At 36.7% G+C, this 20,292-nt stretch overlaps 1 protein-coding gene across 1 annotated transcript; it reads right to left on the bottom strand.

Annotated features, from left to right (window-relative positions):
- Positions 1-1,450: 1,450 nt before the first annotated feature.
- LOC102709569 (protein HEADING DATE 3A-like) lies at positions 1,451-2,720 on the bottom strand. The gene is made up of 4 exons (XM_006655747.3): positions 2,520-2,720; positions 2,239-2,300; positions 1,978-2,018; positions 1,451-1,753 (listed from the first exon to the last, which is right to left on the bottom strand). Exons 1-4 carry the CDS (start codon positions 2,718-2,720, stop codon positions 1,524-1,526), a joined length of 534 nt encoding a protein of 177 aa, XP_006655810.1. The 3' UTR covers positions 1,451-1,523.
- Positions 2,721-20,292: the final 17,572 nt, after the last annotated feature.

Genomic DNA, 20,292 nt, shown 5'->3' with positions numbered 1-20,292 from the left:
AGCTTTTTTTCCATCCATGAGTAGGTATCATGAGGCACCACTCTTTTCTATATAAAATTCGGTACCTTCTAGTACCAAGAGGTACCAAATTTTACATAGAAACAGTGGTACCTCCTCAAAAATGGTAAAATTGTTCATTATAATATTATCTAAAAAATAGTATCTCCATCCAGTTGATTTCAAAGATATTCCCTCACTTGATAATTGTATCTCTCATTGGCTTATTCATCTTTTGGAGAAATACAAGGCTTGCATGCGTATGTGTTTATTTTTGGTTTTTTTCAGCCATATTGATTTTCTCAGATAGACTAAAGTACCATAAAATATTATTTTTCTAGCTTTGTTAGGAACATATCTGATTTTACTCATATTTCATTCATCATTCATCAAATCCTACGGCTAAAATCATCTTTATAATATCGGACAGCTAGAAACAACTCATATGTGACACGAGCATGCACAGAAACACCAAGAGCAAAAAAAATTCAAGATTTTTAGATTTTTTTAATTTTAGATTCTAGTCTCAAACAATTAGTATTATTGACATACCGTAACGCAAAACTTTCAGAAAGTAAAACTTCACAGGATGTGCTATATATTATCATCATCACAAATTAGAGACTTTAATATAGAAATTTCAGCACTTAAAATTTGTATAGTGTGATCACGTTTCTTAAGCCTTTTAGAATATATATTAAGTTTATCAACAAGTTTAAAAGCAACATGTTCTAATTCATCGTTTCTAAGATTAATTTTGTCCTCGCTGTTTGAATCAGCCTCATCGGAGTTTGCTACACTATGAGAAATAAAAGTTAATACTGTTAATTACTTACTTTTGCCAATGCTCTCGTCATCTTCTTTTTTAATAGTCATGTTAGTGTAAGAATCATATTCAATTTTATTTAAAGACTTGACATATCTATTTTAACTTTAGCACCAGCAAGTTCATGATGTAAGGCAACACAAAAATCACATGGCTAAAAGCATTGCCGTTTGAGATCATTAATTTCAGACAGTACACTAGCAAGAGAAGTTTTAAGTTCATATCATTCAACTCAGTCAATGATTCATTTTGAGCGGTTAAATATTTTCAATAAAATATTGTACTTATTGTCATTCATGTCTTGCATGATAGCAGTAACAGCCAGTAACATGTCTGTTTTGGCTAGTTTGTCTTATTACCTGCTTTTTATTGCACTCAATAAGAATGACACCATATATACTTAAGCTAGCTAGGCTCTTCATCACCAGCCATAATATAATTTGCTAGCTGAGATTAAAATATTTGGCTTTACATACATGATCCAAAGGATCTGATATGCATAGGCAGCCAGCCAGCTAGCTACGCGGATACAGCCGCATGGCTAATAATAGACCATATAAGAGTGGCTATTAGAGAGCGGCGCTGTAACTTCTCCCTTAACTTAGTGGTTGACATATCGGTCTGATGATGTACTTTGGCTCGTATGTTAACCTCTATGTCTAAAGTCCGATGACGTACGTAACCAGAGGACACCCCAATCCTATGGGTACACCCTACGGCCACCGGAGCCGGCCTCGCGCTGGCAGTTGAAGTAGACGGCGGCGACCGGTGAGCCGAGGTTGTAGAGCTCGGCGAAGTCCCTGGTGCTGAAGTTCTGGCGCCACCCAGGTGCATACACCGTCTGACGGCCAAGCTGCTGGAACAACACCAGCACCATCCGGTGGATCCCCATGGTCGGCCTAGGGCTCTCGTAGCACATCACCTCTTGCCCTGCATCATATCAACCATGCACATATATATATATATATCCACAGACCTGGATGCTTTTACTCTCCTCGACAAAGTACTACGAGGTATCATTTTCTAGCGTAAAAATTTAGTATTTCTTGTTACTTGGTGCCTCGGGTCACTCAAAAAAAAATTAAACCTTCATTTTTGGTTAAAAGTACTTTTCATGAATAATAAAATTGCCCTAAAAAATATACTGTACTGACCAAATGTTGCTCCAGTACTACCAGGAATATCAGTGACCAACCTGTAGACAGACAAATAAAGGGAAGGTTATTCCGTACATCAACATCGACATGCGAGTGATCGGGAGTATGCAAATGTACAAGACTACCAGATATGTTCGCGTGTTCTAAAATATAAATATTTTTAGCTACTTGACTCCATCTAAACACATATATGCAACCGGCCATAAATATACAAGAGCATTAAAAATAAAAAATAAAGTAAATCTAATCGGTGCATACCAGTGTAGATACTCCCTAAGGCTGGGGTCGCTTGGGTTCGGAGCATCTGGGTCTACCATCACCTGGCGTAACACATGCATGCGTAAACACGGGATCCATATATACACACTTTATAGCCATTCTGCAATTAACCATTACGTTCTTTTAATACAGCTAAAGTAATTTCTATTTCCTCCGTTTATTATAATACTTTTCGGACTTTTAATTAATTTCTACATTAATTCATCCAGGTATGTTAATACATATATTTTGTATATATATATATAGATTCATTAACGTACGAGGGTGTAGAATGTCCTCATGTCAGTGCCGCCGACCTCAACCCTAGGCTGCTGCGTCACCATGGACGGCTTGAGCTCGCAGCCGTTGGACACCGTCCTGCCGCCATAGCTGACCCTGAGGCTGGTGGTCCGGGTGAACTGGTCCAGCACATCGCCCACAACCCTACCAACCACCAGAGGGTCCCTGCCGCCGCCGGCCATGTCAACCGGCCGGCCTTAACCTAGCTCAGCTCAGCTCAGCTCTATCACACAATATTGTACCTACCAATCGATCGATCTCCTGCTAGCTATATATATATATATGTGTGTGTGCAGGTAGATGTATAGCTGTGTAGTAGAAGTTTCTCAGTATCTCGACGGTTTATATAGACGATCTTTACACACTTTGATGCCCAGTAGAATCGATCTATCTTTGGAAGCAAAATTTTTTAGCACACGGGTGTATGTACACCCGTTGCTTGCATATCATCTAAATAGTCATAAAAAATATAAAAAAAATTAACAAGATAGTTTAATATGAGTTATATCACTCTACCAACTTGCAAGTTTAAATTTAACTTTTACAAGTTGTAGCAAAAATAACAAAAATAATTATGAATATACGTATACTTTGTTTCAGTTTTGTTTGTTTTTTTTGCTATAACTTGTAATGGTTGAATTTAAACTTGCATGTTTGTGAAGCGATATAAATCATATTAATCTATCTTATCAAATTTTTTAATATTTTTTAATGACTATTTAGATGACATGCAAGCACACGGGTGTACCTACACCTGTGTGCTAAAAACTGTTTTCCATCTCTCTTTGCACATTCTCTCTCAACGGCCCTTTTTATCTTCATTTTGATTGGTTAGTCGGTGCAAGTGGTAATTAAACTGATCCCATTTACAAACGAAAAAAATAACATTTATATATATATATATATATATATATATATTGCGTATTTTTGCAAACCGTAAAACGCCCTAAAAATATGCGCATTTTTGCAGGTGGGACTCGTCAGGTACTTGCTGTCGGGGATCCGATTGCATTCTCGTGTGGACAAAGGTGGGCAAAATGCATGACGCATATACAACCCAGAATTAAGCTGGACATATTTATCCCTAGTGATAAGCCATCGATCGCTTTGCGATGTCGACGTTGTTTTCGTCACCGATCGAGATACCCTTTTCCTACGTGGTACGTACTGCTTTTATATATGCTAACCTTGACAAGAAAAAGATAAAGTAGATGGATGACAAATGGAGTTTCGTGATAGATGGCATACGCATTATTGCACAGGGATGACATCCATGTACGTCACTGCTGCCGGGACCAGATTGCATTCGCGATGCTGATCGACAAAAGTAATACCCATCTTTTTCTTTTTCTTTTTCTTTTTTGATAATGGAAATGGTATACTCATTATTCAGGCCAGATTATACATTCTAATGCATGTGAAGGCCAGATTGAATTTTTGCTGTGGAAAAAAAATGTTTGAATGGATTAATTAGTTGTTGAGGATGCATAGCCGGAAAGAGAATCCTGGTTGCATACAATAGCAAACGGAGCATATATGTCCTACTCCTTGGTGAATCTCTGCGCTACATAAAGTGCAACGTCATGTCCAGATTCTTTCTATCCTGCAGTAGTGGAGTATAATATATTGCATGCTTTTTACAGTATAATACTTTGTAGCTTCATATGAATACCAATGAATATAAATATATATACAATATTCATCCATGGATAAATATGGATATAGCAAAAAAAAAAGTCTTATAATATGAAAACAAGTGGAATATATAAATATTCTTTTGCTTTTATTTGGTCCTAAAATATAAAACTAACCTTCCCATTAATTGAGTCTAGTTTGAATTTCTTTTCACCTTATCCCCCAACTAACGTTCCCATTAAACAAGTGGAGCATATATCACATTAATTGAGTCTAGTTTGAATTTCTTTTCCCCTTATCCCCCAACTAACCTTCCATCCTTATAATCATCTCTTATTTAATAGAGATATCCTAGTATTGTCTGTCTAACCTTAATTTCTCCTTAGATAGCATAATCCATATATTATAAGATGGTAGAAGAGTATGACATTGTGTTGAACGCTTGGCTTTTTGAGAGAAAAAATGAAATGACATATTTGCAAATGAAAAATATTTTTATTAATAAAACTTTTATAATAGAATCACAGTGGAAATCATTTTATTCTCTTATAAGTGTTTGCATGTAAGAAATTTCTTACTTCTTGGAATTTAAATACTTCTCTCCGCAAAGGACTAGACGTACGTTCTAATTAAACGAATTAAATGAGATATATGTGCCACATTAGCTAATATGCTGACATGTCAAATTAAGCATTCCTGAGGAGTGAGACAAGAGCAGTTTCAGCATTTGCAACTGTTAGGGAAATTGACGTATAACGTGGAAACCCTTGCGGAAAAAAACCACGAGCGTCAATCGGCAATATCTACTATGAGGTGATGAATACACCGGGCCGTCGTACCCTTCCCGTGCAGCTTACAAGCGATATATATATAAGAGAAAATCAAGCAGTCCTAATAAGAAAAGGATTGTACATTCCTATTAGGAAACTAATCCTACTTCTACTCCTAGTAGGAAAGGGCTAGAAGAAACCTAGTAGAAAAGTAGTAATATAATCTAAATACATTATAGATAATAATTCGAATCACATCTCTAATAATCTCCACCTTGAGACGAATTCCCTTGTAGCATAAAAATTGAAATCACCAGAAACTTCATATAGATAAAATCACCTTGCGACAAATAGTCTTTTGGACTATAATAAGCACGAACTAAACTTGAGGACAACAAGAATCTCGCTAGTTTTGAACAGGAGTAGTGAGCCATACTTCAAACACGCAATGGGAATAAAACCCTAAACCTGTTGGTATAAATTGGTAAAACCCAACAGAGATGCGAACCAAAACGAAGTACTTGAATCTCCTGATCAACCTCATAAAAAATTGGTCATGTGCTCATAGCAGTTCCTCTAAAATCACGTGATCAAAACAAGAGCATTGAATAATACTTCAAAACTCGCCAAAGGATCAAATCCTAAAGTTGTTGGTATAAATTAGGGGAACCCAACAGAACAGCAAAACGAAGTATTGAAATCTCTTGGAAAATTTGATCAAAGTGATAAACGGGAACGGAAATTTTCTCGATGAATTGTTTTTCCCTTCCAAACACCAGCTTGTAGAAGAAAAGTCAGTAGATCGAAGGGCGCCAATGTTAACGTCAGAAATCGATCTGGGCTGACGAACCAGCCAGCAATGGCGGATTGCAAATTCTCATCAGAACCTATCATATACTGAAACTGATCTTGCCATCAAACTTCTCAATGTCTAATTTGTGGAAAGACTTCGAGAAGAATTTGCAGATCAAAAATATGATAGGTTGAACAGAGAAAAAACTTCCTGATATGTTGGTGTGTGGATGAAGTGGCAAATCTCCAAGAAACTTGAAGCCAGGACAGGAGAAAAAAATCCAGCGATGCTACTTGTTGCTGTACTTTTTATTTGCTGCTCCTCGCCTTTGCTGTGGTGTGCATGCGTGCAGGACAGGGAGTGGACGAGCGTGAGGACGCCCTGACAGAACAGATGCATGCAATCTGTTTCGCCGCTCACGTCGAGGACGAACGCTGCCGCCGGCCGTAGACACTCGACGAAGTACGCTGCAAACCGGGTAGATCAGATCTTGGCTCTGATACCACTTGTTGGGAATAATAGATCAAGACATAGGATTTAACGTGGAAAAACCCCTCTAAGATAGAGAGGAAAAAAACCACGGGAGACAAATCCGCTAATAATGGTATGGGATTACAGGTACAAGGGTGGGTTATGGGCCCACCACTAATAAAGTGTGAAGCAAACGGTGTAGTTGGGTTTGTTGATTCTGATTATGCTGGAGATCTTGATAAATGAAGGTCTATTTCTGAATATATCTTATCTTTGTGTGGTTCAGCTGTCAGTTGGAAAGCTTCACTTCAGTCTGTTACTGCTCTTTCTAACACTGAAGCAGAATATATTTCAGCTAATGAAGGTGTCAAGGAGGCTATTTGGTTGCGAGGTCTGGTTTCTGAACTTGGTATTCGACAGGATACTAATGTTGTTTATTGTGATAGCTAGAGTGCTATTTGTTTGACCAAGAATGACATGTTTCATGCCAAGACCAATCACATTGACATTAAGCACCACTTTATTCGTGACATTGTTGCTCAAGGGCAAGTTACTGTGGGGAAGATACACACTGAAGACAATCCTGCAGATATACTCACGAAGTCACTTTCCAATACTAAGTTCAAACATTGCCTAGACTTAGTAGGTGTTTATGGTGCTTAGCTACCCTTCGGGGTTTTGGAGACATTTTCTTCGAGTTCATATTTATAGGGATTTTGACTCAAGGGGAGGTTGTTGGGTTATGACTCAAATAACCTAATTCTAATCCTAGTACTAGTCCTAATCCTAGTCATAGTACTAGTCCTAGTCCTAGTGCTAGTCTTATTCAATGCCTATAAATATAGACCACCCTTGTACCTGTAATCCCGTACAGTTATTAGTAGATTTGTCTCCCATGGTTTTTTTCCTCTCTATCTTAGAGGGGTTTTTCCACGTTAATCCTTATCTATTATTCTTATTCCCAACAGCAACACATTGAACACCTCTAATCGAAGTCATCTAATCGTACGCTGATCTCGACCTTAATTAATGTCTTCAAAACAAACTCTCTCTTTAATTACATGGTTGGACGGAGATCGAGAGGAATGATACTCCAATGACAGCTAATTAATTGAGGGAGCGATAAAATAAACTTTTCACACAAAAATATATATATTCGGTCAAGAAAACTGTAGGTGAATATTACGTACATCTATCGATGAGAAAGGCTGTACTGGCTGCGGCAAATATGTTCCCTCGATCAATATAATGTCGTTATTTTTAGTACACCGAATATTATTCTTATCTAGATTTATATACGCGCTACACATAGATAAATATACATTGATAAATAAAAACGTTATAATACAGAAGGGATTTAGTATAAAATAAAAGCCTTTACCATACATCCCCATCAATTGCACGTGACGATGGCAACTCTCTGATCCGTTCCTACGTAGGAGATCCACGTTCATCTTTTTCGTCGCAAAAGTTGAATGCATTATTGAAAAACAGTATCTCCAATCACTCGCTTTCAAATATATTCTCTCAGTTGATAACTGTCTTCGTTTCGTCAGAAATATAGGCCTGTTTAGTTTTTATAAAATTTTCGCGTTCACCCGTCACATCGAATCTTTGAACATATATACAGAGCATTAAATATAGTTAAAAAATAATTAATTATACAGTTTAGAAGGAATTTGCGAGAAGAATCTTTTGAGTCGATGATTAGTCACAACTGTTACAATAGCTCACATGTGCTAATGATGGATTAATTAGACTTAAAAATCTGTCTCGTAGTTTGCTGACACCTTATGTAATTAGTTTTTAATTACTCGTCGAAACAGTCTTCTGGCATCCGGTCAAACATCCGATGTAACACCTAACCTAAAAATTTTCGCGAACCAAACAAGGACATAAGGCTTGCGTGCGTACGTCGTTAGTTTTTGTTTTTGGACCATATTGTTTTTCTAATAGATTAGATAAAACACAAAAATATTATTTTCTTAGACTTTAGGCACATAAAGGCATGTTTAATGGTAGAGCCTATTGTGAATTTTATCTCAAGCAATGTCAGCAGAAAAAACTTCTCATATAAAGGACAGTCTTTGAAGCTGACTATTCATAATTACATGCTAATTAATTCCCCCATTCACATTCTATCTGATCAGTCTCTCTGATTAGAGTCAGCACATGTATAAAACAGATTTTTCTGGTTGTCTCCTCGTTTTATGTGCCAAGAGCCAATGTTTTGCTGACTCCATGTAAAACAATCACTTTTCTCTTGACAAACAAAATAAGCCAAAGAGAGTCTTTTTGGGAGATAGATATATTATACATTATACATACATACACAATAACACAGCCCAAAATAGACAAATGGTCCATTCATCCATCTATTATCAGCGTACAAGGCCCACGATTCACCCCCACGGTCATAGTACCTTCGCCCAATAGACACTAAACAGGCCCAATAGTCCACCACTCAGCCTTTGCCCACAAGCCCAGCCCACGCTAGAAAATTACTATTATAACGTAGTTGAAATACCACTTTGAATTTGGGATTCGTCGGAATGACGTTATCAAACCAACCGACACATTTTAAAATATCATTTTCTACCCTTTGTAAACTAAATAAAGAATTTAGTGAGGTGTTCCTAGGTAACTTAACAAAATTACCCCGACTTAATCTCTATCACACAGAAGGGGATCGATCATATCAAGCAACACTATTCTATTCGGGATAGAACATCAATACGTGCGGTTTTTGTTGAATTTTTCAATGGTGCTGTGGGATTTTTTTAAAAAAATGATGTTGACTTTTGTTGTTTTCGATTGCGTAAATTGTTATGAAATTGATTTAATTAATATAGAATATTTTATTAACACACATGTTACTGACCCAACAAAATAATAAAGTCAAATTTGATCATCCGTATTACCATTTGGATAACCACCTAAAATAAGTTCTCTATTTATTTCAGTTATCACTCCGACAAAATAACTATATTATATCCTTTATATATATTTTACTAATATTTTGTAACCACCCCTTTTATGTTATTCTTGCTATCGTAGTCTTGAGATTAGATATTGATATATACATGGAAGAGAAGAGAGCGATGGTGCTATATTTTGAGTATGCGATGGATTATCTGCTGTGAATGTTGTACTGAATGTTGTAGGTATACTTGTGATGGAAAGACCGATAAAACGAACAATTTATTTATACCTCAGCAATGCATCTAGTGGCCTTGGCCTTGCATGCAACCAGTCGCAATGGTTTCAACTTTGACGCCGGAATGATTGGCATGCTTCCTCGGTAGAAAATAACAAACGAAAGTGAGTAAAAGATTATTCCTTTCGTTTTTTTAGTAGATCGTGTTATTGATATATTTTAGTACATGTTTGATCATTAGTGTTATTACATAAGAAAAGTTAGTTATGAAATTATCATTTTCCTATTAGATTTAATAATTTATTACTCAATATATTTTAATTATAACTTATACTCTTATGTATTTGTAAAAATAAAAAAAATTAATAATAAAATACATGATAAAAAAACTAACGACGTCATCTATTAAAATACGAGCATGTATCGTGCTTCGATCGGTAGCGCTCGATTTGCAACAGGGGCGGATTTGGCATGAGGGATAGTGGGGGCTCGAGCACGAAGATTTTCCTAATGTAAAGAAGGGCTAAAACTCTACCTAACTTATTCAGATTCCACTAATTTAGTTGGCCAGATCTGTACCGATTTGCAAAGATATCACCAGAGACGACCGGTCTCAACGATGGACAAGTTAATGTTCTTCGTTCAACGCCGGTTAATTTTTGGCCTCAGCTGCTTCTTCTTCTTCTTCTTCCTCGTCCTCGCGCACGCTGCGACCTTTCCATTCCAAGAGTCCCTCTCGCTCTAGCTGGACTCCATGGCCGATCGAGTAATCAAGCCGCGCGCGGCTATAAAGCTTAGCACGTACGGAGGAGCACAAGATCATCGATCGACGGTCGATCGGCAAAGAATTAATTCGTCGATGGGGAGCCGGCCGGAAGGCGGCGGCGAGTCGAGGGCGGCGGCGGCGGCGGGCAAGAGGAGGGAGGAGGAGGGGGAGATGGTGGTCAAGGTGACGCACGTCGTGACGGCGGAGGTGAGCGCGGACGAGGCGAGCTTCAAGGACGTCGTGCAGAGGCTCACCGGGAAGGACTCCGCGGCCGCGCGCGCCGCGGCGGTGGACGCCGCGGGCGGCGGCGGGTCGTCGGAGGGGAAGAAGGGGGACGCGGTGGTGTTCAATCGAGGACACGGTGGCCGGAGTCGGGGGAGATGAAGCGCTGGTGGGCCGGCCCATGAGTTTTCACTGATCGATTCAGCCTGTTGCAATTCATGCACGGACATTGCACGCTACCACATTTTTGTACTGTTTTCAAATCCTCTTGCCATGTACTCGGTTTTACGGCATAAGACTTTTTAACCTAAGTACAGATTCATATAAATATAAATAAATTTAGATATATATATATATAATATTGATTAATAGATTAATCTATACTTCTTTAAACGTAGGCAAATGAATCTGACACCCCATCTCCTATGCTGTCTTTTTACCAACTACTACATGTTCTTTAATGTTATAAAATTTTCATTCCACGTATTATTAATGTATTATTTCATATCTAGAATATAATTTTACCCTACAAAGCCATCTGTAGCGATGAAATTGTTTGAAAAAAATCTCATAGCTAATTTATTCCAAGCAATGCTAGCATATGCATAGTTTATTTTTATCCGTAGCAAACACAAGTATTTAACTAGTATATGTGTAGTTTATGTAGGGAGTATTTTTTTTTCCTATAGATGTCTGAAATTATTTTTAAATGGGGTTTCTAATAACATTCGTTCGAAGAAAGTTCACTGCTAAAAAACGTGCAAAGCAAACGGACCGTCTCTAACGGTTTATCGAAAATTAACGCCTCCGTCTGGGACAAGGGCAAGCACACAATCTCCTCATGTCTCTCTCTGAATAATCCTAGGGATAATGTGTGTGCGTATATATGTAGCATGTTGTCGACAAATAATTTTTCGTTTGGAATTAGTTCTACCTGTTCTTTGTGAGTAGTGAGGTCATTTTCCTCTGGTTAAGTTGTGGGGTTGAATAGTGGCGATTGCCGATGACATATTTGGGAACAAAAATAATTTATGAATAAAATATTTAAAATAAACTAGGATGAAAAAAATCTCAAAATTAACTCTAAATTTAAGATTAAAAATTTATGTTTTGATTTATAATCATGAGCAAAAGCGAAAGAAAGACAAGGGTGACAGATAGCGTCTTATTTTGTTTGTTGATTTAGTTTTTTCTGTACTTATGTTTAAGATTACAAAATTCACATACCTGCATGCATTGAAGCACATTGAACTTCTCCTGGAACAGTACGGCATTTAGCTTCTAGCATTTTACCACCAAAAAAAGAAGCTCGATGTCTTGTGCGTTGCACCTGATTACTCGCAGAATTTTCCTCGGTTTTTATGTGTATGCTTTCGAACCGTTAAACGATGTGTTTTTTTGCTAAATATTTGTATATAAGGATTTTTTATTTTGTCTTTCTAAAATAGATTTTTAACTTTGTAGTGGTTAATTCTATATTTATACTATTAAATAGCTAAAAGATCATATAACCTTTCCTCCTCCATCTTTCATCCACAATATTTTGGGTGAAAGGAGTATAACATGAATAATTCAGTGGACTATGCCTATGAAATAAACTTGGACCAGATTTATGAATAGGGTCCTTCTTAACCAAAATTGAGGGTGGTCTAGACACTTGAACCACCCATAAGACTATTATCGAAAAGTTTTTGATGCTCCTTCGCTAGTTTTCTCCATTATATGGTACATGGTATCATGCCTGACCCCTCTAATATTTAATCTGTTGAAAATATTCAGTCTATCTGTAACCTCTGCGAGTTTCTCCTGAGTTGTTCAGATGGAGTTTAGAGTAGTCCAAGCCAGTTTTTCTGCCGTTAGGATAGGTTGGTGAAAATTGCAGATGTAGTAGGTTAATTAAGTATTAGCTAACAAATTAAATGGATTATTATGTTTCTAAAAGCAACTTTCCTACATAATTTTTTTTTGGAAAAAACATACGGTATAACCGTGAGCCTGATAAACAAGGAGATAGTTCAGGAACAATAGCAGCTGGACATATAGTCTAATTAAACAAGTATACTGCCTAACTAGTTAGCTAGGGCAATTATCCTAGTGTATTGGAGCGGTGGCTAGGTTAGGTGAATCCGAATGAAACAAATTAGTTTGTTGGGCTAGCCTCCTATTATATTATGTGTTCTTGTTCTTGTGTTGGTTCAGCGTTAGCAGGAGCTAGCATTGGTTGCAGTTAAACAAATTTAGTCTCACAGCATTCGTGCTTATGAATTTCATGGAGATAAAGGCCTTGAAAAAGACCAATATAGCTCTGACAATGTGCCATGCCATTGCCAAGCTTGCAATGCCGATCAACTAGGTTGATGGCCATTTTACATCATGTCCACACTTTTCAGTTAGAAGACTGATCCAAATATGAATTAAATCTCAAAATATTTTTTCTCACTTTTTAAAGAATACACCAATTTCTTTTAAAAAAATACACGTGCCACAACCAATTACGGTGACAAGCCTCCCAAGCCCATATAGCGTGTCACTATCGCCAGTGACACCAAGCCTCATAGACTATATGGATCGTCGCCACAGCCTGTGGTGACAAGGTGAGCTTGTCACCAACTCATCACAGGCTATGGTGATACCACCCTTGTTGACACGTCCTATGGCACTTGGATATATTTTCAATTTTTTTTTCTAAAATGCAGTATATTTCTAAAAGAATATTTTTTTAAAAAAAATTCCAAATATTAGGAGAGAATTCAATGTTCTAAAAAATCACAATCATCTGAGATGTCATGATCATGACATGTTTGGAGTTTAGGATCAGTTTTTTAAGGAAAAATTATGGCCTCTTCTATTGCTTGTTAATAAGTATAAGCCAAACTGCTTATTTACAACAAAAAATAATTTAAGAGCATAACTTTTTTTTTATACATATTTATAGCGAACCAAAAGCAAAGATAAAAAATAAACTACAATAAAAAACTAAAATCACCTCTTACTTTATGTTTATATTTAAATTTTGACTTATAAACAAAATGTAAGCGAAAACACAGGGAGCTTAGGATCATTTTTGGACTGACTGCTTTGGACAATCGTAGATCTAGTGCTTTCAATCAACTATGAAGAGCGGGCCACCTGGTCCCCTTCCTCCCCTATTCTAGGTTCATTGTTTGATCTTTTTGTGAAAAAAACAAACGGTTTTTTTAAATGAAAAATAATTTATGAATAAATTTTTGTATAGTGTTCTTACTCATCTAAAAGCAAAGTAAAAAATCAGCTATTATGAAAAAACTGTAGAATCAGTTCTAAATTTAAGGTTAAAAATTTAAAATCTAGTTTATAGGTATAAGCAAAAGTATAAAAGTGAGGCCCATCAGGAGGAACATTGACATGTAGCCTATCATCATTCTGCAGTAAGTTTTATGGTTTGTTCTGGATAAAGTATTTTAGGGCTTTCGATCTATTATTAGGTTGATTAGGGTTTGTCTTATAATATCTATCGAGTTAGGTTTCTCTAGGTTATTTTACCGTTTTATTCTTCTGTCTAAGTTATTTTACCTTTTATTATTCTCTGTGGATGGCTACTATTTTCGCCGAGTTCTCAGCGAAGAGGCAAACACGTCTTTCTATATAAAGTTATATATATATATATATATATATATATATATATATATAACTTTATATATATGCGCGCGCATAGAAGTATACTTAACAATAAATAAAATGGTATAAAAATAATTAGTAATTATGTAAATTTTTTAAATAAGACGAATGGTCAAACATGCATTAAAAAGTCAATGACATCAAATATTTAGAGACAGATGTAGGAGCTATGTTCCTCCTATCGAGGTCAGCTTATAACTAAATTTAATCAGCTGCACACACAACAAGACAAGTCACCGGCGTATAATTAGTGAAGCATCCTATTATAAACATAAAAAGTATATTTGTTTACCGTTTAATAATTAAAAAATATACTCACAGAAAAACAGCTATGCCGATAAGCTTGCCCAATTAAGGACATCGTCATCGGACTAGTCACAGCAGCATGACATGTTCAGAATTTGTGTGATGCAAGCCTACCCTTGTTGATGGATGCCAGTTACTAAATTCCATACATATATATACATCTAAGGCCCAGCATTTGTACATATCGATGTGATTTTAGTAAAGCCCATCCAGATCGATTGCGAAATCAATCGGAAGGGAATAGCCAACGGTGACTGTTTGCTTTTTTATAGGTTTAAAAAAATAATTTTTGATAAAACTTTATATACATATTTTTATTATCTATCTAAAAATCAATACTGAAAAATAAAATTTAATGAAAAAACTCAAAATTAATTCTAAATTTACGCTCAAAAATTTAAATTTTAGCCTGTAAACATAGACCGGAGAAAAAAAATAGGTGATCGAAGTTGGTTGACCCATTAGTTGAGACGTGATCGAGATGGATATATATATATATATATATATATATATATATATATATATATATATATATATATATATATATATATATATATCACTCATCGATGCGATGGAAGATGAGACACTGTTGGACTGTCAGTACCTGTATATAATTATAAAAGATCGATCGGAATCGAAATCTCCATTGATCATATCATTGTCGTCGTCAGAGATGGATGGACCAATGGCGATTGACCTGAATAATATCGAAATGGAATTAAGAACAGCATCCGAAGCTTTCCACACCGTGCTTGGCTTGCTTTTCTTTCAGCAATAGCTTTGTGTTGTTGAGTGGTTAGCTAGAGCATCTCGCGTTTTCCAATTTGCATGCACACCACAACAACCGATCCGATCGACCACTCACTCACGTACGTCGCCTTCGCCGATCGAGAATAATTAGCAGAGATACAGGCCGCGTTCGGCGCGAGCAAAGTTATCTGGCGTGAAAAATATAGTAGTACATTAGTATATGATTGATTAATTATTAGTTATAAAAAATTATAAAATAGATTAATATGATTTTTTGAAACAACTTTCCTATAGAAAATTTTCGAAAAAACACACCGTTTAGAGCTTAGTAAGCGTGCAAAGAGACGAATCTGGTTTACGTTCCACTTCTGTCGAACGCGCCCATATAGAGGGTTGTTTAGTTATTCAGCTGAAAAATCATACGAACTATTTATAAATAAAAAACAATTTATAAATAAAATTTTTATATATGTGTTTTTGACTAAATCTACTTAAAATTTAAGCTCAAAAATTTAAATTCTGGCTTATAAACACGAGAGAAAGGAAAAAAAAAAAGCTCGCATAACAATTCAATATACAGCGACTCGCACCTAACCCGGCAACCACTAATCAAACACGGCAAGAAATCCAGCAAAAAATTAATATGGTACAGTTTAGTTTTCCTTTTATTTTTTCAGAGCAGCATCAGCAAGCTAGCTGCAGTTACGTAGCTTGCTCTCTGATCAGTGATCACTCTCCTCAGAGCTCCAATCATTCACGTGTGATGAACTGATTATATCGATGAGTGGCCGGCCGCCGTCGTCGCTGTCCCGGAAAGGAACGGCCGGCGATCGACGGAGGTGCCGTGTGTGCGTTGCAGCAGCCAGTGCGGGGGAACATATCCTCCGCCATTTGGACAATACCATTACTGTCACTAACACGTAAATTCGTAGAAAGATAAAATGATAGTAATAATACCAACGGTAGAGGATTCAGATCCTAGCGGTGGCGGCTGCCCGCTAAGTGTATTTTATCGTTTCCTTATTGGATTATATATACAGCCAATAGCTAATCCGTAACTAATTTGCATATAATTGCTGATATGGTTCTTTGGTGATATTTGAAATAACATATTAATCTTACGATAACCATGTAAACATTTAGCGTTTTTTTTCGATCATATTCTTTCAAACAAAATCTATATCTATATCTATATCTATATCTGTTAACTTGCGAAATACTTTAAATGGAGCTGAAGAAGTACCGATACTACTACTAAAAGATAACTGTATCTTTTTTTTAATCTCTAAAGAAAAGTATGGTTTTACCTTTTCTGGCAGTATCTCTATCAATACTGAAATATCTTTCGGAGGGTATTTATTTTTGTTGTCGTGGACGTAAGATTCATCGTTCTACTTGTAGAATACAAACACCGTGAAAGTTCTCTTCAACCATTTATCAACTCTAGTTCAACCCATAAAAGCAACCGCTGCGTCTGTATGGGTGAAAGATGACACTGTCCCAAAACAAATCAATTTTTTAGTTTTTAGGTATAATGTTTAATTCTTCATCTTATTTAAAAAAATTTACGATTAATAATTTTATTTTTATTAGATGATAAAACATGAATAGTACTTTATGTGTGAATAATATTTTAAAATTTCTTGATTTTTTTTCAAATTAGATGGATGGTCAAATGCTCGACACAAAAACAAAAAAGTTGGTTTCTTTGGACGGAGGGAGTAGCTAGTCATCTCATCTTTTTTACTTATGTTTATACTTATACGTTAAAATTTGTATTTTCAAACCAAAGTTTATATCCTAGTCTCAAATATATATATATATATATATATAATTTTTATTTATAAATTATTTTTCATTTTCAAATACATCGTCCGGTCAATCACCCTCTTTTGTGTGGCCGTCGCCGTCTGACACAGCTAAGGTTGCTTGCGACCTCTGACTTGCTCGCCGGACTTTCTTCTCCTCACCACCAAACCTTCAGCTGCAGCTGTCGCCGTCTCGGTTAACCCGGCCGGATCGATGGAGCTCGATCGATCGGTACCATTCCGCCTCGTCGTTTCTCTCGCTGCCAAACCTCATCGTCTTCTCAGGCATTTACAGTCGATGGCTCCACTTACACTGTCCAAATCACCAAATCAAAACTGCTGCTGCGAAGTTAATCATTAGCTGATGAACAATAATCCGGCTAGTGCTTTGTTTGCACTGAAAACACATGCAAAGTTGTTTCTTGCTCTCTGAACTTTTTGTAACAATCATTCACCCGTCCCAGTTGAGTTGCAGGCGCCTGCTTAATTAAGGAGAAGAGATCAATGATGTGAGTGCTTGGCCAAATGCATAAGTGCAAGTTCGTTATGAGTGTCTGTGTCTGTCTCACTGTCTGTGTGTGTGTGGTGGTGGTGGTGGTGCATTTTCAGAGAAGGGAATTCTTTTATAGTTCTCTAATTAAACCACAGGATGCCTAGCTGGTGCCTGATGGCTACTGTCACCACCAATATCTTTGTTATTGTTCAGACCTAAAAGGGCGATTGTTTGAGTGTTTTATGAATAAAAAAGTAAAACGTCATATTTGCAAATAAAAAATTTATGTATGTATTCTTACCGATCTAAAACTCAGGGCTAAAAAATAAATTTCAGTGAAAAACCTTAAAATCACTTCTAAATCTAAGATTAAAATTTTATATATTGGCTTATAAGTATAAGCGAAAAGATAAGAGTGAAAGTGTTGTTGCTAGCTTAGCTAGCTCCAAACACACACAAGTCTTCACTGATAATGGTGCTCATGGTCCATGCCTGCATCAAGTGGTCTTCTCTTTGAGTTGGGTCTTGTCCCATCACCCTCATCTCTATAGTCTATAACCTCCATTTGGTTCGATGATTAGTTGGGCATCAACAGTGTTTAGCTTTACTTAGTTGATGCCCATGCCTGAATCACACTGAGAATATCAGCTTCTTTGGTTAATGGACAAGTATGGTTGCTGTTTATTGATGGCCTGGTGATGTTAGTGAATTCAATCAATGCAAATCCTTTCTTTTCTACCATGATTGATCATTCTGCTCTAAGATGAAGATGTGTGTGTTGGCTTCCACTGTTTTTGTGATCTCAGTTGCTAACTGCCTATCACTTTGGCCAGCTGTGCAAAGGAGCTCTGGGACAACAATGTCACTGTTGCAGTTACAATGGTGAAGGAGATATCTTCCATTTGCAGGATAAAGATCGATCGATCACCAGACAAATCCATCCAACCAACCAACTTCACACAATTAACTCTCCTCTTTCCTTTTTCTTCCAAATTATCTATCAAGAGCTAGCTTTACTTCGGTCCTTCATTTTTATACCGCGAGGTACTAAATACTATGAGATATTAAAATCCTCACTCGTGTCGCTCACTGATAGATCAAATGATCCTAATTGCATGGTACATCGAAGTACAGTTTGGTCGTGAGACGAATAGCACGAGTATGAATATTAGTACCTTACGGTATTATCTTGTGATACAAAAGAAAGGACTGAAACAAAGCTCATCTATCAAACAACCACCATGGCAGACGACTGGTAGTCCTGAAAGGCAGCTAAGCTGCTGCAATCCATTGCAGAGAAGCTGACAGATTATTGGAGCCCAGTTTCGTCGAACCGGAGACGCAAGGAATAAAGGGCAAAGACAACGGTCAACCATGCATGAACGTAACCATGAGCACACGCAACTTGTACTACCTACATGCATGCATATTTTTTTCATGCCATGCGTATTATTCCTTTTTTTTTAATTGTGAAAAAGTGGGACCAAGATGGTCCAACTGGATCATATATTGAAGAAAAAAATGAATAGACACTTATATATCTACAGCATAGCATCAGAAATTCGTTTTATTAATTCTATCTCTCATTCTAATTTGCAGATAGAAATAGATGTACATATATCCAGATAATAAAATATTATATTTCACCTCCACACTATCTACGAATATACACAGCCATATCTTTTTGTCCTTTTTAATAATAAAATTAATGGGACCAATTGCAAGACTGTCCAAACTGGTCAATATATCAACGTTATAAAAAGTTAAAATAGACAGTTGTACACAGCATTACATCATAAATTCATATTAATTCCATCTCTCACTTTTTTATTTTGCACATATAAATTGTTAATACATTAATAATAAATGAATATATAAATAGCTGATCATACATCCTTACATCAGATATTATTAATTCTCTCACACACTTTAATTTGCAGTTAGAAATATGTGTACATGCATAGCTAGCTAAAGGATTTATACTTAAGCAATTTCATAGTCCTTGAGTAGATACCGAGATGTACCAAAATTTTAGTGGTGCCTGTTTTTTCTATATAAATTTGGTACCTCTTGGTGGTACTTATGTAGTAGGATGTATCAAATTTTACACTAAAATTTTCGTAACTCCTGATACATTCTCGAAGACCGAAAAATCGTTCGTATACTAATACCTTATTAAAAGAAAAAGAGGGCTAGCTGCAGGGAGAATGCCGGTCCATCACGTTTGCTAGCTAGGCAGGGAAAGGCAACACACCTCTACCAGAAGAGATGGCCTGAACGCAAAAGTATGCAGGCAAAAACCTACTGCTGCTCATCATGCAGAGACAAATCAAATACCAAAAAGGTGGCAAGATTTCAAAGGGAGAGACAAAATCCTCCTTGGCACGGGACTGGGGTTAGTGGCGGCAGCAGCCGGTGATTGGTAGAGCGGCAGCTTAATTAGCTGGCTAACACCATTCGTTTTCTCAATCATTTTTTCTCCTCTCTCTCTCTCTCTCTCTCTCATGCACACCACCCATATTGTAATGCTCACCCGAAAGCCCCCACAAAATCACATGGAAGTCGCCTCTTGCCAATCACAAAGCTAAGAAAAAAAAGGAAGAACAATAAAGGATTGTTCCACAGCTCACGAATCAGCTAACCCCGTTCTTCTTGCCTCCCTCCCTTTCTCTGGTAACCAACTACCGTACTGGGCGTACAGATTCCCCTCGAAAAAATACTATGGTAATATCATATACTTATATGTTTTATAAATAAACAATTTTATCATCTCTTGAGAAGGCACCAAGAAATACTATTTTTTTCTATGTAAATTTTGATACCTCTTGGTACTACTTAAGGACCGTAAAATTCTTACGTATGCTTAAGCTTCCAAAAACATCTGAATCCGTCATTAAATTCTTGGGTCCGGCTAAAATAGGGAGTT

Source organism: Oryza brachyantha, chromosome 6 (genome assembly GCF_000231095.2).
Source record: "Oryza brachyantha chromosome 6, ObraRS2, whole genome shotgun sequence".
Lineage (NCBI taxonomy): Eukaryota > Viridiplantae > Streptophyta > Magnoliopsida > Poales > Poaceae > Oryza > Oryza brachyantha.
The sequence above is the reverse complement of the archived record's forward strand: the minus strand, read 5'-3'. Positions and strand labels throughout refer to the sequence as shown.

Coding starts and splice junctions, on each gene's coding strand:
- LOC102709569 (XM_006655747.3), bottom strand. CDS start 2,720: ATGGCCGGCGGCGGCAGGGACCCTCTGGTGGTTGGTAGGGTTGTGGGC. Junction 2,301..2,519: donor TGAGGACATTCTACACCCTC/GTACGTTAATGA, acceptor GTGTTACGCCAG/GTGATGGTAGACCCAGATGC. Junction 2,019..2,238: donor CTTAGGGAGTATCTACACTG/GTATGCACCGAT, acceptor GTCTGTCTACAG/GTTGGTCACTGATATTCCTG.